The sequence below is a fragment of the Xiphias gladius genome, chromosome 14 (genome assembly GCF_016859285.1).
Source record: "Xiphias gladius isolate SHS-SW01 ecotype Sanya breed wild chromosome 14, ASM1685928v1, whole genome shotgun sequence".
Classification (NCBI taxonomy): Eukaryota; Metazoa; Chordata; class Actinopteri; order Istiophoriformes; family Xiphiidae; genus Xiphias; species Xiphias gladius.
The window spans coordinates 1,222,495-1,246,662 of NC_053413.1; the positions used below are offsets into that span (position 1 = coordinate 1,222,495).

The 24,168-nt window shown below is 35.4% G+C and overlaps 2 protein-coding genes across 2 annotated transcripts in view; both read right to left on the reverse strand.

Annotated features, from left to right (window-relative positions):
- The window catches only part of LOC120798900 (choline transporter-like protein 5-A), a 51,531-nt gene extending 40,648 nt beyond the window's left edge, over nt 1-10,883 (reverse strand). The window contains exon 1 of the mRNA XM_040143692.1: nt 10,799-10,883. Within this exon, the coding sequence (XP_039999626.1) occupies nt 10,799-10,883 (85 nt within the window). The remainder of the gene's footprint in view (nt 1-10,798) is intronic.
- A 7,776-nt stretch (nt 10,884-18,659) lies between these two features.
- The window catches only part of LOC120798871 (epidermal retinol dehydrogenase 2-like), a 60,715-nt gene continuing 55,206 nt past the window's right edge, over nt 18,660-24,168 (reverse strand). The window contains exon 7 of the mRNA XM_040143653.1: nt 18,660-22,630. Within this exon, the coding sequence (XP_039999587.1) occupies nt 22,534-22,630 (97 nt within the window). The 3' untranslated portion in view covers nt 18,660-22,533. The remainder of the gene's footprint in view (nt 22,631-24,168) is intronic.

Below are 24,168 nucleotides of genomic sequence, written 5' to 3' on the forward strand. Positions count from 1 at the left end.
TGGGCCTGGACAGCTCACCATCACCGAGGGGAAAGTGAATTCCCAAGTTTATCAATGTGTCTTACAGGATAATGTCAGGGTGGCTGTCCACCAGCTGAATCTAAGTAGAAGTTGGGTGATGCAGCAGGACAATGACCATGAACATTGAAGTAAATCTACTACAGAATGACTTCCATCAAAGAAAATTCACCTTTTGGAATGGCCCAGTCAGAGCACAGACCTTAACCCAACAAAGATGCTATGTAATGACCTCAGAGAGCCATTCACACAAGAAATCCTAACAATATGGCTGAGATGAAGCAGTTCTGGAAGAATGGTCCAAAATTTCTCCTTGCTACTGGATACTCTTGATTGAAGTTATTGCTGCCAAAGGAGGTTCGACCAGTTATTAAATCCAAGAGTTCAATTACTTCTTCCAGCAGCATTATGAATGTTTAATGGGTGTGTTCCATGAAGACAGGAAAGATTGTAATTGTTTGTGTGTTATTATCTTAAACACATGATGTTGGCCTATACGTGTGACTTAGATGAAGATCAGGTCATATTTTATGACCGATTAATGCAGAAAACCAGGTCTATCCAAAGGGTTCACATAGTTTCCTCTTACCACTGTATAATACTGGTATTTTTAACATGTGAAGTTGTTTAGAGTGAATATGGGAAATAAATACATAACCGACAAGAGTGCTCTTTTGTCTCTTTTGAGGAAATTTGTGTGAATAAACAGAACACTTAAAAGAGTTCAGGTGAGGCTGTTTGTGCCAAAAGCTAATTAATGCTTTATAAGGTTTATCTGGCTAAAATGTTGGATAATTTAAATTTACGGAGAATCTTACTAATTAACATTGTGGAGATGTTGTGTTCTTCCAAAGTGGACATATCTTTTATTTACAATCATCTTCTTATGGTGTCTGAACAATTTTATACTCATAAAAGTTTTTAGATAAAGGTTTTTCAAAGTGTAAAAGTCACTGTCACGAATCCTGTTGGAAATAAAAGACACTGAGCGCAGTTACTAAGCAACTGTAATCGTCATTCATTGGGCATTTAGTGTGGTAAACTAATTCCTCAGATTGTTTAAGTGCTGTTTTACTCTGATTCTACAAACAGTTTTGCAAAAAAAAATATTTTTTATATCCAACATAATTGTTCATATATTGGGGTGACCCAGCAGCTTTGTCTCTGAAGTTTTGTCTAACAGACCTAAGATGGGGGAACAACACCTCCTCCATCTTAATCCTGAGTATTGTGCTGAGCCCCCTCTCCTCTTTGCCCATGACTGTGCCCATTCAGCAAACATCAGGTTTGCACAAGACACCACAGTGCTGGGTTTAATCAAAAATCACGATAAGATACTTCACAGAAACCTTGCAGATTTAAGGTGTAATAACAACTTTACAGTTGACATCAGGTAGACCAAAGAGTTCATTGTGGACTTAGGGAAGTTTAAAAGCTGCTGACACATCCCCATATACATGAATAAAATCTGGGTGGCACTCATCTCCAACACTGAGGAGCTAATTTTAATCCTCAACACTGGTTAAGAAAGCACAGCAATGTCTCTACTTCTTGAGGAGGCAGAAGAGGGCCCACTTACCCACTAACATCCTGATCCACCTCTACCACAGCATGACAGAGAGCATCCAAACAAACTGCATTACAATATGGTACAGTAACTATATTGCTGATTTTTTCTGAATTTTTAAGCAAGTTGTAATGTCTAGGAATTAATTGGAATGGATTATGTTTCATTGTATGCATGTATAATATCTAAAGTTGAGTTGAGTGCAATTGGATTAACATTGAAAGCCAAATGACTATACTAATCTAAAAAAAAAAAGTGTCTTTAATATATATATAAATATTTCCCATGTTTATAAATGCAGCATGCCAGTCAGATACACCTGTTCTTGGCAGCAACAGCCTTATATTACGTTTGACCTTTATATGTGCAGTGCATAATAGTTTGTTCATAATCGGACAAAAAAGTAAAAAACCTTTCACTCATATTCACTCATAAGTTTATATATAATATGTAGTGTTTAATATATACAAGACATATATAATAATTCTGGCATTTATTCTGAGCCTTAGCTGCATCAAATATTTGGAAATTATTTCTAGTTTTTCGACAGCTTCTTACTCATATTCAATTCAATTCTATTCAATTCTATTCTATTTTATTTATGTGATCATATTCTTTACATTTCACTTTCTTGAATATGATTTTCTGCTTTCGCTATATAAACAAAATTTTCATCAACTTTTCATCTCATAATTGTACTTTACTCATGGCTATGATGTTATGACATGTAACAGCTCGTCTTTCACATGAACACAGTCATAGCCGGAGGAAAACCCAGAGCTAACAGGGCCAGTTGATAACCAGCTTCATGATTCAAGTGATCCAGGACGGCCGATGTTAGGCTCAGTGAAGCCAGATAACCCCAGGAGAGCCAGAGTAATTTGAACTTGCTTTGTGATACAGGTCTTACTAAGTAAAGTTATCTGGATAATTACGTAAAACTGCTTCTTGGAACAACCCCATGGTCAGCTATGCAGCATAGGTTACCAAGGTGATCTAAACTTACTGGGTAAATGTGTGTGTGTAAAAACAGTGAATAAGGCAGGTGGTGAGTATTTATTTATTAGGCATATGCACCGGAAGGACTTTTACTTTGAAAGTAAAATACTCAAATACTGTGTCACATTAATCTATATCTACTATAGCAAAACATTTATAACTGACTTACTATTCACGACTGAATACTTTATTTGGACTGGACTTGGACTTGCCCCAAAATGCTTAAACATATAACATATGCAAGTTCAGGAAATCAGGCTAGTGCTAGAATGAGATTCAGAGGGCGAACCAGAAATGCGTTTACTTATTGATTGACAACCTTGAGCTGACTTTGGCCTTCTCTGATTGGTTAGAAGGGCGAGGCTTGCTCAGACACGTTAGAAGGGATTATCTCTGCACTGCTGCCTGACTGTTCAATGAGATTGGGTCAAAGAAGCCTCTGACATCACCTCTCCACATTAAGATATGTTGTGGAGTATATTTCTACAAAAAATATCAGAAAAAATACATACATACTATAGCTAAGGTGTCACTGATTGTTGTGAACCTACAGAGAATTATCAGCTGAATCTGCAGCTCTCTTCAGCTTTACAGAGATTTGTAGATGCAAGCTATACCAACTGTCAAACACCAAACAGCAGACAGACACAGTGATAGACTCTTTAATCTTCAGGTTTGTTTAATGGGAGGTTGTAAATTAGCCTCAGTTCTATGATGACACAGTAAATCAAATTCTCAAGTTGCAATAATACAATTCTGTAAGTATAGTCACAAAGCACTGGCACTGTGTATAGCTGTATCTCTGCTGTAGCTCTACGGATCTTTTAACCTTTCCATCACCTTCTTCATCACACACATGCGCGCACACAAACACACACACACAAACAGATACTGTACAGACACAATACCATTGTGCTGACAAAACTATGCAAACTATGTTATGTAACATATACAGTGGGAGAAATTTGAAATTCAGATCTTTCTCTCATCCCTCCACACCCTCCCCCAAATCAAGTATTGTACTTTCAGAATCCAAGAGCAGTACACTACTACTGTGTGTGCATGCGTTTATATGTGTTAATTCAGCTTCTTTCAGATCTGTTTTCAGGGGTGAGACCCCATAGACAGATGGAAGCCATCGGCTTGTGCATGAAGTTAAAGCAAGTGGGAGTGTCCTTGTAGCCAGCTGGTTACAGCTCATTCCACATAACCACAATGTTATAACCACAACAGTTTGATTCCAGCTGGGGGACCTTTGTTACATGTCATACACATACAGTGGCATGAAAACATTTGGGCACCCCTGGTCAAAATTTCTGTTACTATGAATTTTTAGGTGAGCAGAACATGAACTGATCTACTAAAGGCATAAAGTTAAAGATGAAACATTCTTTTCAACATTTTAAGGAAGTTTGGTGTATTTTTGTTTTGTACAATTTCAGAGTTAAAAGAAAGAAAGGAACACCATACAAAAGTTTGGGCACCAAGAGATTTGAGCGCTCAGATAACTTTTACCAAGGTCTCAAACCTTAATTAGCTTGTGCCCTAACAAGCTAGGACAGGAAAGTTGAAGTCATGTAAATTTCAGTGCTTAATAAATACTCTGACTCCACAAATGTCCCAACAATCAGCATCCATGGGCTCTTTTAAGGAGCTATAAGAAGATAGCAAAGCATTGTCAGGTAGCTTTGTAGCAGTTAGCGAAGTTTTTCAGGAAAAACAACTGCCCTATTTAAGAGTAGGTGACCAAGGCTGATTTTCAGAGTGGTTCATTGGCTTCACACCCTCTCACAAGCAGATCTGCAGATGCTTGTTTTGACGCTGTACTTCTTTGTAATAAACTTTTATATGTCAGCGGATTCTCCTTCATCCTCTTCACATCATCAACACCATCTAATAAACTACAACCTCAAAAGAGCAAGCCAAATCATGTGGCTACCTTCCACAGTTTAATTTTTTAGATTGTTACTTTGGAAGATACTTACCTCATTAGTCTAACTAGACTGTTGAAACTTCATATTAGCTTCAGAGAAACTCTGGAATGCATTTTCGCAAAGATCACAGATTTTTTTTCCCGCATCACTTAATCAGTCTTACAATACACAACACAAGACAAAAATTTAATGATAAATGAGGATATTTATTGTCACTAATTGTCTATAAACAACTGAATAGAGTAATGAGGGTCAAAATCAAACAAATGAATTAAATTGATCTTTGAGGGATAAAATGAACTGATCACTTAATTTAGCAGTAGTGAAATAAAGTTTGTGAATTGTAGGGAATAAATAATTTCTCTTTGGCATAAAAATTAACAATTCAGAGTCCTAAATGACATCAACTCTTTTCACAGGCAGTAGAAGTAAAGTTTAGCCTACATTGTGGTGCCGGTTGAGACTTACTAAAGTAGGCTATAAAACTTAGGTTCGCTTAGTTTATTATTGAGTTGCAAACTGAGGGCAGTTTCAAATTAAAGGTTTTTGAATTAAAACATTAGTCTATGGCACCTTATTTAGTTTGCCCTTTTCAGAGTTCCACAGCTGGGTGACCACAAGGGTGATAATGAAAATCCTGCCTTTAATTGTATTACTGGATCACAAAACCAGTTTCTCCATGTTGAAGATGGTACTGCTAGGTCTGGCGTATGTTACTCTTGACACCTGCATTACAGGGTGAGAAGTTAATCACTGAGCACGTCTGAACAGTTTATTATAAAAAGGTGATAAGGTCACTTAGTGGGTCAAGAAAGTCTGCATAACTTAAATCAAAACATGGCAATGCATATCCGGACAAAAACGGAGCCATGACGTCGAAGGAACTGCCTGTAGAGCTCAGAGACAGGATTGTGTCGAGGAACAGATCTAGGGAATGCTACAAAAAATTTTCTACTGCATTGAAGGTTCCTGAGGGCACAGTGGCCTCCATAATGCTTCAATGGAATAAGTCTGGAACAGCCATGTCTTTTCCTAGAGCTGGCCACCCAGCCAAACTGAGCAACCAGGGGGGGCGATGGTAAGAGAGGTGGCCAAGAACCTGATGGTCACTCTGGCTGAGCTCCAGAGATCCGATGTAGACCAAGCAATAGTTCAAAAACCTTGGTGTAACCACTGACCTGAATTTTGAGTATCACATTAGAACTGTGACTTTAACATTTAAGAAATATTACCAGTGTCGGACCATTTCCCTCCTAGGTTGATAAGAAAAAGTTAAAACATGCTTTTGGCTCTAGCAGTCAGGACTATTTTAAAGCGCTTCTCTCTGGTTTGTTTTACTCCCTGTTCATACCTGGCATTAAAATGCATCTTGGTTGATGTGATCACAAGTGGATAGCAAACGTAATTGATGTACGTGTTTATTTGCATATAGAGCAGGGAGATGAGATCCAGTCATAAGTGGTCACTTGAGACGCATGTGGAGACGCACTCTAGTGCCAGCTGTGAATTGATGTACTTACAGCTGTTCACTTGCATCTAGCCCCATTCGGACAGGATTAACATTACAGCATTACCCATTAGGAAATCAAAGTATGGTCTCTAACAATATACTGCGTGAGGTGAAATTGAAAACAAAACTGATATTTTTCGTAGAAGTCATTACTCTTAACACACAGACATGAAACACATGTTGATATCAACCAGTGTAACTAACACTACCTGAGGATAGCATTATATCCAATGTCCATTGAGAATAAACGTCAATAAATACTCCTGAACTTTCCATAGAATCATCACATTTTTAAGTTTTCCACAGTATCAAGGTAATCCAGTAATAGTCGCCTGTACACCCATGGGTACATTGCAAACAGGACCTGCCTAGCCAATTAGCCAAAATGTAAACAATTATAGGCTAGACACAGGGCTCAAAAGAGAATACAAGTACCTATGTGTAGTTGACATTACAAAAGCCCATTTGATGAACTTTTACAGGGTCTTGCTCACTTGATTGTTTTTTAGTGTTTTCTGTTATTGGGTGGTGTTCACATCTTTCTGTTTATCAAATTAGCAGAAACATTTTTGATTTACTCCACTTTCAAAGAGTCAAATTTCACATTGAGCTGATAAAAAACAGTAGAAGGACAAGCAGCACTTTACACGGAAAAAAAAAGGGATCCACTTTAAAACCCAAGGACGTGACGGGATTTAAATTGTGGGAAGACTAGCGAGTTCACAGAAAAACAGTAGTTGATTGTGGCTGTAATTACAATGGGATGGGGGGGTAAAAGAAGGTAAACATATGCACACCAGACAAGGACTAAAATCACTACCCAGGGTAAGTAATATTAAAACACATCCAGTCTGAGTGGGTTTAAGAAAGCTATTAGCTTTTAGCTATACCTGGTACAATAAATGTATTGTGCATTGTCCCTGTTAAATAAATAATAAAAATAAATTGATCAGTTACTGCTCATAAAAAATGCAGCAGCACATGTTCTGACCATTTTAAGATTCTGGCATTGGTTTTTAAATCACTGAATGGCTTTGCTCCATCTTTATCACTTATTTCTTTATCACTTATTTCTTTATCACTTATTTCCTAACCATATCTGTCTGATATGGTTAGGAAATAAGTGCCAGGTCCTTTAGATCCTCTGACTCATGCTTGTTATTCCTGAGGTTGCGCCTGAACTATGGAACTGACTGCCTGCCTGAGCGTTTAAAGAATTCTAGATCTGCAGACACTTTTAAATGAAGTCTTCAGACACATCTTTTCAATATTGCTATCCTTGAAGTGTTTTAACCTAACAATTATTTTTTCTTATCTTGTCTTTTTTATGTAACTTTATTGTATTTCATAGAATTTATACAGAGCACCTGAAAGGTCACAGTGGGAATATTATCTGAAATTCTTTTTGGTTTTGGACAAGTTTGGAGAACATTTTATCAGGTAATGCAAAATAATGCAAGGGAATGCCAAACTTAATGCGAGGGAAAGCACTCTATTGTAATTTATTCTACAATCCATTTTGCTAGCTTCTTGTCTTTTATATGCAATTTCTCCAGTATTTATTATAATTTGGTTTGATTCAATTTTCAAGTAGTTTGTACTCTTTTCTAGCATCGTAGTCATTTATCTGGTTAGTTTTCTCCATTTTACACACCACTGCGCTCTACTTTCACATCTACTCAACATGTTATACGTTTAATTCCACTTCTTATGTCGGCACTTCTCTACTTCACACACTTTCTCCCTTTTGTATTTTATTTTCTACTCCGAGATGAATTATCTGAAGAGTTTTTAAATTCAACCATCAAAGTAACAAGAATACGAAGACACACATGATCTTAATACAGTCTAAGTGCTGGTCCCATCGGCAATGTACTTTTTTACATTCATACTAACTCTGTGTGAGTAGAAGTTTTTTAAAGTCATTAAATATAATAATGTCTCCATTGTCTCTATTGACAGGAGACTTTTACATGATTCTGAAAGTCTCAAGTCTTTAAGAAACTACAGAGAAGCTATCAAATTTTCATACTCACTTCAAACTTCTTTTAGGTCACAGCATGCTGTATTCTGTATCTTTGTCTTTCATACGTCCATGCTGTAAAACTAACCACCGTGAATACCCCTGAGTTCACCTCGTGAATAGAGGTGCATATTAACATTTGCAGTGACACAGATTACTTAAAGTCCAACCCTGCAACACAACTTGCTAAACAGTGGGTTGTGTTGCAACTTCACTCCGTATGTCATGGGTTGACAGGGATGGCATACTTTTTAATAAATTAAGTAATAATGTTATTGATTTAATATTCCTGTTTTTCACTGCCCAAAACCTTTTGGTTTAAGGATGGTTTCACACCTAAACTCTTGGGTTCGATTCAAACAAATTATTTTTTAACCATTTTGGCTGGTGTGAAAGCTGTCAGTGAAACTCTGGCGCTGACTAAACAAGCAGACCAATACCATCTGAAAAGGAGGTTGTCTGCCAGCTTCCAAGCAGGCTCTGTTTTTTTTTGTCTATAAGCAAATGGACCAACCACAGTATTTTATGATAGTATATAAGTGATTTTATCATTAATTTAAATGAAAACCTACTATTAAATCCATCTGCTGATTTCCATCAGCCATCTTAAAAGATCTGTACAAGCAAAGTATATACAGTGAGGTTCAAAAGTCTTAGACCACTTTCAAATTCAAATGAATGTGTAATACTATAATTCAACATATTTTAAATTCATTTTTGGAAAACTGGTACAGTAGGCAGTTATTGTTCAAGAAGACAGGGTGATAGAGAATTATCCAATCAATAGACCTGAGGGCAGCTGGTGGCATTAGTGAACAGTAATACTCAGCTAATCTTTATCCTGCTGCTGACCAAAATAGCCACCGTCTGCTCAGTAGAAAGCACCAACACCTTCGTTGGAATTGCTGTCATTGGCTATTTTTAAACTACTCATGAGACATCTACAATATCCTAAACGTTCAGACAAAAACTGCGACATTTTAAAGACCACATCACACAGCATCCTCTGAGATGGTCACTGTTAACTACAATGGGAATGATTATGTCAATCAAGACTAAATCACCCTTTACAAAAAGTGAAAATCAGTTTAAACCATAGTACAGCACAGGGGATAAAGGTTGTTTGCAAAATACAATTTTAGCTTTTGTTTTTGAGTTTAATACAAATTTACAAAAGCTTGTATGGAGGACTGTGGCTGTGCTTTAGACAGCCATAAGAGGGAACAATGCAGCATGATCTTTCTATCAAATGTCTACCTTGTTTTCTGCGTCCATACATGGTCATTTCAATGAGGAGATAAAATATTTGAGATTCAAATCAATATTGTGGTTTTTATATGTCAAAAATAAACTTCTTTTATATTTTTCTAAATAAAGAAGATGCTGAGTATCCACAGTCACTAAATTACTAATGAAACAAGGGACAGCTCCTAGCCCTGTGAAGCCTGACTCATTAAATAATAGCCAGAAAATTCTATTTTTTAAAAGTGTTTATTGGACCTTTTGACAAAATACAAAAAAAATAAATAAATTTTGTTGCAAGTGTTCTAAATGCAATGAACAATATTTGTTGTTTCTCAAATACACATTGTTGTGGTAAATAAATTGCCATAAATGCTTGATTTATGGTTTATTTTGCATTGTGCTAGTTACCTTCTATACCTGCTGTATCATAATTTCATATTTAATACACACATTTTCAGCACGACTTTACTATAAAATAAGGTATGAAATATGAAGTAATTATAAGTTGATTCAATACAGTAAATATTGATATTTAAATATTAGTAACAGTATAAAATCTTATTCTTACCGGAACTTTTTCAAGATTTTCCTTAAAAAAACTTGAGTCACTACATGAAGGCAGCCATATAGCATTCAAAGGTCTGCTACTACTACTACTACTACTACTACTACTAATAATAATAATAATAATAACAATAATCCACCAGGGTGCAGATGACATGTGTTTGATTGTATACAACAGGTTTTTCAGGAAAGTATTGATCATATTGATGAAGTAGAGGTCTCAGAAATGTTTAATTTTTTAGCTATGAAACAATTGTGCATTATTTTGTATTATGAATTTTTGACAACAATTATTCAATTTTTTATAGACGCAGTTTTTCTTTTCATTTTTAAATGCTAATCGTTAAACTTTAACTCTGAAAAATAGCAAAGCAGAAAACACTGCATTAAGTGAGAGAATATTCAAAAATACACAAATACAGTAGCTGTTTTTGAAAACCTGCAATTAACAAGGATTGTTTACTGACGATTATTATTATGACGGACGTCAACAATCATCTTCCACAACATGCCTGCAGTCAAGCACAATATGATAGTGTGAAGGTGTCTATGCAAGATAAAAAGTGTTAACACGGGATAAAACAAAGATACCAAATTTTAGCCAACACTTTTAATACCTTCTAATGACACAAATCTTATTTTTTAAACTGTTTTGGAGAAATCTACAAAAGTAAAGAATGTCATGACAACCAGCCCCTGTCTGATTATAATAATGCCTGCGGTTTCTGTTTTGGTTATAATCAGTTTTAAAAAAAAAAAAAAACAGCTAATGCAGATAACAATGTCCACCAATTAGCTTTATTATACCACTGATTATAATGCTATATTATGCAATAGGATTTTAACTTGTGGTCATAACACTGACGTAAAATTATATCCTATTGTTTAAAACTGTCCGCAGTGAAGCTGCCATCCGTCCAAGCTGGCTCGGTACTCACCGTAGAAGGGACGTGTTGCAGCTCCAACGGCTGTCTCGCTCTGAACGGCGGCTAGGCTATTCGGTGAATAACGGTGGGGGCCCATGGCTCGCGGTGCTGTCTGTGGACAAAGGGAAAGATGGATGAGGAGGCAGCTGAATGTGCGGGTAGTTTATAGTAAGCTCCTCGGCACATCTTTTCCCTCCCTCTCTTCTCTTTCAGGCTGCTCAACGTCAGTCCTACTCTGAAAGGCTTGCACTGTCTGTCGAGACGCCAAGCCAAATTGAAGAATAAGAACGGCATTTGATAATGTTCATAAACAGACTATACCTACACTTTGTAAGGATTTCTACTGCCTCTTAGATAAACCGGAATATATTCAATCTAGATAAAATCTCAATTCTTGAAGTTCACGGGTTTTAATTACTGTAGCCTACAGTAATTTCACACTGACTGGCAATGTAAAAAGTGAGTACCAGATTGTCCAGTCATTGTGCAAGAAGCTAGTTCCGATTATAATTTATTCCCAAAACCTTAACATTTGTCAGCAAATTCTGTCTTTACAAACATTTAAAGTCTGAAGACATAGAGCAAATTGTAATTTATTGAAGAGGCTGACATTTTTAAATAGAATTACAGATAGTTTATTGAGTTTTAGTTATGGCTATGACAATTTGTCAAATTTAGTTTTATAGCTGGAACGCTTGAACTGTCTGTTCAGTTTTATATTGCTAGCATACTTCCTGAATACTTCATGAAAGAAGAAAGCTGCGTAAATATACAGTAACACGTGGTGTTGTCAGAGGGAGACGTTATAGAAGAAGGCATGCTACCTGTGAGGACATCAGACCATATTATTTATTTAATTCATTTATTTAAATTTGAGACAAGTTAAATTTATTGACTGAGTTATGCCCTTTGTTGGTCAAATGTTGTGCTGCACATATAAATTGACATGATTAAAGTTTTTTCAATTGGTTTATCACATTTCAATTAATAGTCTGTAATCTGTAAACCTGTAAAATGGACTGTTAATAAACAGAGTTTTGGTGGTAGTTGAGTTTGAGTGAGAAAACAATTCATGAAATTTAAAAGATGGGATGACTGAATGCATATTGTGTCAAAGCAATGAAAAGTCATTCACTTTAGTCTCCACTGACTGCTGTTATGCTGACCGTGTGAAGGGTTTTGAAAAAGTAAACTCAGTACTGAGAAATGCATATACCCAATTATAAAAACCTGTAATGTTCTGTTGCAAACAGTATTTCAGTCAGCATCACCAAAAAAGAGTCCAGGCTGTATGAGTACTGTATATGCTCACCAAAAACTGAGTGAGGTAATGAGAGAATTATTTAACTAGATACTGCTAACATCCTCTTTTGTTGCTCGGCATTAATTTAGTCCAAGATGGATAAAAGCTTAAGCCAAAGTATTAGACAGGTCAGCTCTTGAACCCAACTAATGTAAGGTGAGATTGGTTAGGAAACATCAGGCAAAGTCTGACCAAAATTAAATCTTTTATCTAAAAGTTAGTCAAAATTCCATAGGATGGCAGTAGCAGTCCAGTTAAGAGATGGATTTACTATGCTGTGAAAATCTGAGCCTCCCTCCTCTTTATCTGTTTTCAGCCAGCAGGGATCACATTATAGCTTACATACCTCATGATTACGGACACTTCAGCTCTGAAATATAGCTTTATACTTTATTACACAGAAGCTACCTACTACAGAGGTTTTTTAAAGTAATAGCTTTAATAGCTTCTCATCCTCTTTGTATGAGAACCTATGAGCCAATTTGCCAAATAAATTCACTGCTCCTGTCCCAGGTGTACACTGGAGTTCTTAACACTGTTTAATATCAGAACCACGAGGTTTACATTTTCCTTGGCTACTTACTTTTGAGTAATCTCACTTTTTTTTTCAGTTTGTGGCATTCCTGTAATAGTCAGTAGCTAGTATTTTGTGAGAATGGCCAGCCAGGAATTGGAATGTCCTTGAATAATTGTTATGCCCTAAACTCAGCCTAGCAAGCAACGGTTTCTCCTTGATTGTATAACATTCCCAACAAGCTCAAATAAATGGTTAGGTTGACATGACAGAGACTGTAAGGCTGGGTAAAATGAATTAAATCATGTAAGATTTTAATAGATTCACATAGGTGTCTTTCATCCGTTGGTTGTTGTTGGATCTGCAAGGTAGGTTTATTGATGCTAAAATTATAGAACAACAACAACAATAACAACAACAACAATAATACTACTACTAATAATATTTATCATTATTGTTATTATTATTATTATTAGTTGTCCAAGCATGACGGGGCTGGGGGCCATGCATGTAAAGCAGCGTGAGTCCAATCTGCATGAAACTTTGCACATAGAATCTATGGATTCTCATGATAAAAAGACGTTAAAAGAATTTTGATAATCCAAAAAATGTGCAAGTTATAAAGGAACAATTTCCTATGGGTTGCAGTCAAAACAGGAATAGCTACATATCTTGACAACAATCACTCCTATTAACATGAAACTTGGTCCACTAGTTTATAATGCCCCATTGAGGCTGTGTGCAAAATTTGGTGCCAATCGACTGGTAAGTGTTGCTTTTGTAGCAAAATCATGAAATATGATAAAAATTATTTTTCCAAACTACTGTTAGGCTGTAAGTGTGATCACAGTTTGCACATATCATCTATGTACTCTAAAGATTTTATTAAAATGGGATGTCTGAGTTAACCGTGCCTCACCATGACATATTTTATAAGAAATGACCACTTGAGCAACAATCCTGGGCTACTTAAAGTACAAGTATATCATAGGATAAATAAATGATATTGAATAAAATAATAGGAAAGAAACCATGTTTATTCCACGTTTTTTTTTTAAATAAAAGAACAGAAAGACAATTGGATTGGGGTAAGATTAGTAACACATATAAAGAGTGAGAACATTACATACTTCCATACAGAAAGGGGAGCATTTCAGATTGCACTGAAATAACTGATATTTTTGTATGCTTCCTTTTAAATGTAGTCATGCTAAGCAGGGGTGGTGACAAAACACAATGTCTGTCAGAATGATATTGTGTAACGTGTCAGTCACAAAGAGCCTGTGGAGCCTAAATGGCTGAGCATGGTCTTCTTTGTGGTTGCAGCATTTCTACAATTTGCCAAGTGCAACTGCTGTGCTTTTCTCATTAGCTTCTTCTCAAACCTTCACTGTTCCTCAATCATGAACAGATTGTATATGGTTGCAGACATTCCAGGAAACTCTATCGGAGACCACCAAACTAGCTACTATATGTAGCAGAAAAATGTAGCTTTTTTTCACTGAAATTTTGAGGTCTTGGGTATCAAAAAATAAAATGTAGTTATGCTGTTCAGGCAGTAATTCATAACATTTTGGAATATTATTATTATTATTATTATTTTAGTTTTTCATAAATAGTTTTTAGCTTGTCTACATGAAGTTATTCAGCTAAAATGATCCTGTTAATGCTCATCAAGCTAACTAGGTCCTTCAGAGGAAGGTACAAGTGTCATGTGTTAATCTTGGATGAATTTGTCTTGATTTAACATTGTGTTCTTATTTTTAAATAAAGGCATTATAAACAGATTAGCAACCATGATTAGCACTCATGTTATTGGCTGAATTCTGATCATATGATGGCACTGGTGATTTGTTGGCCTTGCACCCTGGCTGGCTTCCAACAGAATAGCCAGTAGCCAATTTAATGCTGAGGAACCAATTCTGGGTCCATCCCAATAACCACACTTGCGGTATTTCAAGTGGTCAACTGCCTACTTGTATGATGTATTTTCACTAATTGCCACAGTGCCCAAGTACCTTCTAAGGCAAAGCGTGGATGTTTCTCAGAGCTCTCTGGGACACACCTAGTTAATGTGGATATCCTGCACCTCGTACAAAGACATGGCTCTATGAAGCTCAAATGTTTTGTTTCTCTAATTTCCACATAATGAAAAAAAGTAGGATCAATAGTTTATTACAGTTACAGTCAGATGACAGTGAAAAATAAACCACATTCAGGAACTGAAGGAATAATACAATTAATAAAACAATGAAATAAAGTTATCTAGAAGCACATAAGTCTACTGTAAATAAAAGACATAGAATCATAATTTTTTGAAAGTTTTCTGTCTGATAAATTTTTGAAGAATTTTTAAAATTATTGTTAAAACTATATGATACTTAGTATTTATGTTGACAGTGCCAAATATGAAATATAAATCTGAGTAGTGTCACTAAGAATTGATATTTGATTTTGAGAAATAACCATCTATAGGGGTTCGGTCATAGTTGAGTAACGTTTGGATGATAGTAATAATCCTGCTGAATCCAGTATTTTGGAACTTCAACCTCTTCGTATTTGTTGATTCCTTTCAGTCCTGAAACCAGCTTATAGGCACATTACCGCCAACAACTGGACTGAAATAGTGCAGCAGACCAAATTGAACGTTGGGATACACTTAGCTCTGAATAACTACTGAAGAAGCCTCTTGGATAATAGGTGAATAGTCTCCAAGATTTTCAACCAAATCCAGTTGCCCTCAATTAATCTCTTCATGGATTCTTGAGGTCTAGTGTAATAGTTCCTAATATTCATAGTGTAAGAAGTGTCAGGAGGATAGAGGACCACTTAAGGAAAGGGCAGGATGAAAAATAACTATCTTAAAATGGTGTCTTTAATGTGAATAGGTTGAAAAATCCAGTGAAAAGGGGGAAAGTAATACCCAAGTTAAGAAAAAGGAGAAATACAGGAGATTTGCATGAGACATCTTCAGAAAGTTAGAATTCAAAAATACATTCTATAGCTCATTTAGAAAGGGTTGTAAAAGATGGGTAGCTATTTTAATCTCAAATACAAAAGATAGAGAAAAAGAAATAAAGAAAAAAGTGAAAATCCTTCTTTTTTACTTTTTTCTTTATTTCTTTTTGTGATGATTGTGAAAATTGAATGGTTATCCTGCACAATGTCTATGCATCCCCACATTCTCGTAAACATTTTTTAAGGCTTCATTTGAAGTTATCTGTGAAGTGAAGTGGACTCTACTATTCTCTGGGACACTATGAAGGCAGTTATAAGTATAAAATTCATTTCTAAGACAGTATATCTCAAAAATGCTAGAGTAGAACTATGCCAGAAAAAGACTGGGGGGCTCTGAATTTCAGAACAACAGAATAAAAAACTAAATGCCCCAAAGATATTTCATCAATTTAAATCAGCAAAGAAAAAAACAGATGAGATTATTTGGAAATGTAATGGAACGAGAACTAGATCCCTGAACCAAACCTATTATGAAGGGGGACCCAAAGCAACAAAAATATTAGCCGGGCGTATAAGGAAGAAACAGCTGCTTAATGTAGTCCATAAAATGAGAGCTCCTACATCCAACATATTAATTCAAACCAGAAGAGATAGAAAAGTCCTTTTGAAAATTACTATAAAATTCTATATTCTCAATGGTTGGATGATGGTTTTTCTTATGAATGGTATAAAATCTTTAAAAAGGAACTAAATCCACTGCTATTAGCATCATTTAACAAAACATTAAAAAAGGCAATATTCCCCCCTAATGGAAAGAGGTGATTATTACAGAAATCCCCAAGGAAGGAAAGAAGAAAGAACTCTGTGAAATGTATAGACCAATATCAATACTGAATCGTGACTATAAGATATATACATCTATTGTATCCAAAAGATTTGAGTCTTTCAGGTCAGAATTCATTAATTAGGCTCAATAAGGCTTTATCAAGGGATACTGAACAAAATATAACATTAGAAGGACATAAATGAGGAAGTACAGAGAGAGGGAGAAAGTGCCATATTAATTAGTTTAGACGCAGAAAAGTCTTTGTGAAGAAATGAAGATTCAGTCAACTGCATTCAAACACTACACCAAGAACCAGTGTACAGAATAAAAATAAAAGAAAATCTTATAAATTGGTATAAGTTGGAGAGATCTACAGGACAGGCTTGCTTATCTGTCCCCCACCCTCTTTGTGATTTTCATTGAGCCCTTGGCGCAAGCAATAAGACAAGATGGAGCTATGAAGTGGGGGTGGAGATAAGAGGCATAGAACACAAAATTGGGTTATTCACAGGTGATTTCCTGATCCACTTACAGCAGCCAAATAACTGCCTCCCATAGCTAATGAAGTTGTTAGAATCTTATAACTACTATGAGGGTTATAAGCTTAACATAGAAAAAACAAAGATTTTGTCTATAAGTCATTCCCCAACACAAGCAATCCAACAAGCATTTGCTCTCAGATGGAATGCAAAAAAAAAAGAAGAAAAATATCGACGACTGACCATTACAAATAAATTACCTAAATTATATGAAGCAAATCATTATATGAAGCAAATACATCAGGAGATTCAAAAGATATGGAAAGATGGTCAGCACTTACATTGGCTTTTAGCTGAAGAATATTAATCATTTATATTCTTTTGCTCAAGAAGATAAATGTGTTACAGAGAATTCTTTATTTCCGGTCTCTGCCAGTGGCAATCCCTCTGTCTCAGTTGGTGGAGCCGGATATAAAAATCTCAAGGTTCATTTGGAAAGGAAAGAAGCCAATGATTAGATACACAATCTTTCAACTTCCCAAAGATAGGTGAGGTATGGCCTTACCAAATCTTAAAGAATATTATTATGCTGCACAGCTAGAACCTTTTTGGTATATTGGTGTGATACAAGATCTACAACAAGTTGGAAAGATATTGAATTAAATGTGGACAGATGCCAGGTCCAGAGTTTGATTGCAAATAGGAAAATGTTCAAGGAAAATTAAGAAAGGCTTGTATCATTATATACAATCATTATATTTATTCTGGAAGTCTGGTATACAGTGGTTAAGAAATTTAACTTGGAGAAGGAGGTTCTCAGTTGGATGGTTTGTAATTCCAAATTCAAACCAGGGACCATTGATCATAGATATAATCAATAGGCACACAGGGGGATCCCACTAATTAGTACAATAATTAACAAGAGAATTAAAAGTGTCCAAAAATGAAAGGAAGCATATGATTTGGAGAATCGAATTTTCTAAGTATTCGGAAGTCAGCGGTTATTTTGAGGAGATAAAACCAGATTTTCCTTGTGAACCAAGTAGTGATTGTGACACTGTGGTGTCACATTTTTGGTATCGAGAAGAAACCTCTACACTGTACATTAGAAGTAAATGGGAAATACAACTCAAACACACAAATATCTAAAGATGACTGATACAATATATGTAAGATATAACAAACAACCACCAGCTCCAGGCTATGGAAGGAATTCTGTTGGAATAATATAGTCAGATTTTTAATTACTCGTAAGACTAGAAGTAAATATTCATCCACACAACTGTTGTGTTGGAGGATGCGTATTGAGAAAAACGCAGATCGCACTCATGTATCCTGGGAATGTTTGATAATGAAAAAATATTTGGATGATGTGGGGGCAGAGTTACAATGATATTAGGTTACGTATTACCCAAAACCTATGTGGTGCTACAGAAAATCTAATGCACAAAAATGTACAACATGAGGACCAATACCTTTTAAAAGTTGTTTTAGCAGCAACCAAGAAAGCAATCAGGAGGAAATGGTGTAAAGAGGATCCCCCTACTCTGAGGAACTGGCTGGATATCGTTAAACAGATATATGATATGGAAAGACTCACGTTTTTAGAATTCATTGACATTTAATGAAAAATGGGGAAAATGGAGTGCCTACAGAATCCATTGCAAAGACACCATGAAAAAATTTATGCAGTGACTGAAACACTATTGGTTGTGTTTGTTCTGTAATAATAATATGGAAATTAATAAAATTTAAGTTAAAAACAAACAAACAAAAACATTTTGTTTAATGAGTTTTTTCTTGCTCATATTATCCCAAACTTTCTTTTCAGGTCTTTATTGTAAAAATAAAATTGTTATTTTATTATAAATACAAGGGCTATTAAGAGATCTTGATTATTTCTTATTAATGTACATGTTTATTCATCAATCCAATATCTATGCATTCTTATATAATTATCAGAATCTGTGGATTCAGATTCTGATCTAGAATCTCTATTAAATTAGCAGTATATAATGATATTTTGTAGATCATATTGATAAAAGGAGAAAATGAGTTCATGTATGGTCCACACAAAACAGACTTGATTATAATCCAGCTAACTCTAAATAAACTGACCTTTTGCACTGCCTCTTGAAGTTAATGGCTTGCTGCTCTGACAACAGCTACAGTTAAATTTTAGGCCTGTTTCAGAGATCTGAACGATCCAGGTTTGTGTCAAATAAAGCTTTCTTAGTTATCCATGTACAGTTAAATAAACGGGGGCCAGCACATGTTAATCACCACAGGCTGTTACAACAGTCTATAGCAGTTCATCGTTTCCCAGTTGAAGTGCTTACAAGTTGTAGGTCTCTCATGTATCATGAAACCTACTAGAGCATATCACTGGTACTGACCATTTTGTTGGCTGTTTATTCTCATCTTTTGTGAGAAAAAGGGCAGGAACCTGCAATCAAAATGTATCAAATCATACCTCTGCTGGAGCTTAATAGGCTTAATGTCATTCTAAGGAGGTGATACTGAAGCTACGTCACGTTGAGGCAGCGGGAGTGTCAGCAGAAACTCACAGCATTAAGATGTCTGGTACAGATTCAACTCCAAATTTTGCTAAAATGTAAAGATCAACAGCAAAATACTGAATTAAGAGACCATAGAGTGTCTGATTTGCTCATGAACTTTCTTTACTTTCTTCTTTTAGATTTTTATTTTAAAAAAAGGATTGAATAACTTGGATCTCAAATTTTAAGATAGCAGATTTAAAACAGATATTCTTCTTAGGAAAAACATAATAGACTTTAATTCCTATATTGGTGCAGTTGAGTGAAAGGGATTATCAGGGTGTAATGTAATTAATTATGACCAAACAACACTTTACACTTTGATAATGTGATGGGATTGTGATTTTTTTAATGTACTCTGAAAAGGATAAAGTTTTCTTGTGGGAAATATAAGGTAACTTACTTCAGTCATAATGCTTATCAAAAGATTCAAAACACAGAAACAAACATTTGAAATGGAAAAATGTAATGATCAGAATTTTCAAAATAAAAGTTCCAGCTAGTTCACTTTCAAACACTGTGAGATACAGTTGCTCCGGAAACACAGAATATGCACTAAAATGTTCCGTTAGATACAAAGACAAAAAAATCTCTCTTTTTACTTATTTCCAGTATTTTCTTTTTGAGTTCTTTAACATAACATGATTTGAACATGATTAAGGCAACAGGGGTATACTCTTAATTGCAGGCCATTCGATATAGATATATTAGTAATTAAGCTGTCTTTTACAGAATTTGTGTTCCACATAAGAATGTCAATATCAACAAATTACATACACTCATATGATGGCAATCACATATGACACATTAACAATGACACATTAAGTTAAAAGAATCCACGATAGATATGTACTCCAGATACATTATAACCTTTATAATATTGCCTTTACAGACAGTGCTACATGGTAGTGAATGTGCTTAATAAGTCTCAAGCTAAGAACATTAACATCTATGTGGAAATGAATATGTTTTGAGAGCAAAATATATGGCCATTACTTAAAAAAAAAACAAAACAAGAAAAACTTATTCCTGAATTTTGAACATGTTTTCATCCACATGAAACAACCACCTTTCCATCTGCCTGCTGGACATATTAGTGAAAGTATACTGTAATATTCAGGCTCCCTATGAATTTTCTAACACAACGATAAATAGATGAAGACCATGGTCAAATAGCAGGCACCATTGTAATGATGAAGCAGAGCTGTGAGTGTTGCTAGTAAACCATAAAGTAAACAGTTTTGTGGCTTTTGAAATTAATTTAGCTTGATGACCTGAATCAACAAGAGGAATACCACTGTAGGAAATGAAAAGTTAATGGATGTTGAAGTTTACCTTACGCACTAGGAAATTAAGGATGCTTCTTAATTCCATCTAGCCACTGCTAATTCAGTGGTATTTTTTTTTGACATTTGCCAGATACCTCAGTTTGTCTTGGTGTCCCAAAGTGTACTGTAAGTACAGAGTCTGAAGATGACACAAGCCTGTTTAATAATGTGTGCCTAAGATCACAGAACAAAAATAAAGGTGTGTTCAGACTGTATGCAAAGTGAATTTTGGTATGATTTCATATAACGTCAGAGCAAAACTAAGGTTTATACAAATGCAACCTAGCTGGAGCAAACTTACATGAATGCTAATCCACATGAGTTGAAAATGTTGCAACTTGAGTGAAATATTTGTCATCATCTCCAGGATTTTTTTTTACAAAAATTCATGAATATATGAAAACAACAAGAAAAGTAGAGGGATCTCCACTTACACACTAGCTAGCTGTAACATGCTAGTGTACTGCTAGCTGGTACAGTGCTAGCTAATCACAGCTAACATCCTAAGGGTTAGTCCATTTGCTGTTTGCAGACTTTTAAAAACAATCAGGCTTTCAAACTCATGGAAATAACACAAGATGAAAATTCACATCATGTGTAGTCTGAACTCATGTTAAGAGCTTTCAGTGGTCTGGACCATCAGCTACCAAACTCCACAAACTGAGGTATCACATATCTAGAAACTCTTTTAGCAGGGTTCACTGTACCTGAGTATGAGCACTTGGTCCTGGCGCCTGGTTTTTAATGTGATATGACACTTAGCCAGATTAACAACAAAACTCTGAAAAGATGCACCTTAAAACCCCTTATAAATGATAATTATGGACACATAATGTTGTTAATAGAAATATTCAGCTTTTGAAGTGTATATTGATAGACACATACATAGTATTAGATTTTCACCTACATTTGATGTTGCTATGTGTCAAAAATGTGTATTCTCCTGCTAGAAGACTGATTAGCATAATTTACAGTGATTACACTGTTATGTTAGCATATTCACAAAGAAAAGAAAAGTTTGCCCAGAATTTATAAAATTATCCTCTTTAAAGCAGAAGAAGTACAGTATGTGTTAATTCAGTTTCTTTGAATAACCACTTCCCACTAATGTAATGTAGCTCCTTCTAATTAATGTTTCCATCTCTTTCCCTGTTTTGAAGCAATGGTAGTTGTGGCTACAGTATGATTTTCTTTGGTGTGGCATTTGCTATGGACGAACACACCACAAAACACAGACACATCATTAATATGCACAGAAAAGACATTTACGTTGAATTTGGGAGTTTCAGAAAACATTACACTTGAGTTCTGACTTGGCTGTTTGTAGATATCCCTGACCTCCCTGTATGATACATCTTTGCATCATCAGATCCTCAACTGGTAGTAAGGATCAAGAACAGTGTCCGATCTGAATTAATGAACACTTCAACATTAAAACATTAAAATCAGGAAGGATCCTTCTATCACCTATTAATCTTTGAAAAAATACATTTGTGTTATTTATTAAGACCACATTTTGATTCCATCATGTCATGATAATGTAATCTTAAAACAAGCATATTAAGGATATTTATGCTTAAAAGACGGATTACACAGTGTAAGATATAGAGAAACTACTAGGCATTCAATATTTGTATTCAATTTGTAGTCAATCCAATTTTTGCCACTACATTACACCAATACACTAGGAAGATTAAGATTAAAAGAGGTGTTGATATGGATGGGCTTAATACTTCTGTCTCCTCCCATTTCAGTCATCCTTCACTTCTTATTCTCCTCTCTCACTCCTGTTTTCTGAAGCGTCCCTTGAACTTGTCCATAAGGTTGAAGGCTCCCAGGTACTGGCCCAGCAGAGTTCCCTGCTTCGTTGGGAGGATGCTGTGGAGAGAAACAACAAAGAAGTCAGCTGTTGGAAAACACAAGAACCAGCTAATTAAGACTTTTTGGCTGGTCCTTATGTTATCAAAATTTCAGGTTTGCTTAGTTCGGAGTTGGGTTTACATTTAAAAGCCTTGTTAGCCTTGCTGTAAGCCTTGTTTAGTGTTAGGCTTGAGTTTTAAACATATCATTCAGTACGGTAAGATTAGGCCTGTACCTTGTCTCTAAGATGGGGACTACTTTATCTAGCTACACAACTCTGTATCCTGGTGGACCAACATTACCTAAGGTGTCCTCCAGGCCTCACTTTAGCATTTTTAATTTAAATTTAATGTGGTTCCATTGTGCCTAATTATTAAAAACAATAAAATCACATATAAGTATTATGTAGATAACAGCCACATTTACCTTGCTCTGTCACCAATGTTTCGACAGATTCACTTAAACTAGCTAGTTAACTGAACAAATCAACCATCAGATGTGCCCAAACTTACTTATCAGCTTAATATAAACTGAATTGCAAAACATAGATAATTATTTTTTGTGTAGAAGAAGAAAGCTTTGGACTAAAAACGTGTTTAGACTGAATACAAAAAAGATTGCAAGATAGTTTGAATGTTTGAAAAATAAAATATTTAATCTGTAATCTATTTGAATTCAAAGTTCACAGTATGTTAAGGCTGTTTGCAGACTTTATAAAATGAAACTGTCCTAACTGCCAGTGACATCAGTTGGTCATTCAAGTGAGGCAGTGTCAGGCAACACCAATGAACACAATGATTTTAATTCTAATACACAGTTTGCTATTTGGTGACATGGGTTAATAAAATTCAAATGAAATATGTGTTCAAATTCTTTCACACTTGAAAAAGTGACAGTCTTATACCACAGTATATCTATCTAGTTGGTTCAGACTGAGGCAAAAATACACCCATGCATGTGTTCCAACTTGAGTGAAAATTGGCATTCATTCTAATGCATTATGACTCCAATATTTGAAAGAATGGATATATGGAAAGGAGAGGCAGAGGGGTCTGGTAAATTTAAATATCAGGCTGTTACACAGACATAACACTGGCACCTTCCTAACACAGAGTGTCAGAGCATAGGTTGCTAGTTAGCTACGGCTATTTGCAAAAATACTCTCCACAGTCAAATTCCCACCAAAAATGCAAGCTCATCTTTACACTCAATAAGCGATATACACAGAGGCGTTTCTGTTGTTTAGCTACCCTAATTGATATATGTGGGCTGGACAAAATAATAGAAAACTCTGACAATATAATGCAATACAACAGAATTGTACAAACTAAATCCTCTAAAATGATCAGTTGAATCAGCACTTCTCTAAAGCAGTTTCAAAAAGACTGAACATAATACCTTTCATAAAAGGAGGATTTATTGCAGGACTGTTGTATTAGACTGCATTAGTTTTAGCTAGGTGTACCTAATAAAGTATATTTTGTCAACAGATTTTAACCGTGCCTTTAGGTACTTAGAATTTATCCACCTAGCACATGCATGCAAGCACATTTCTC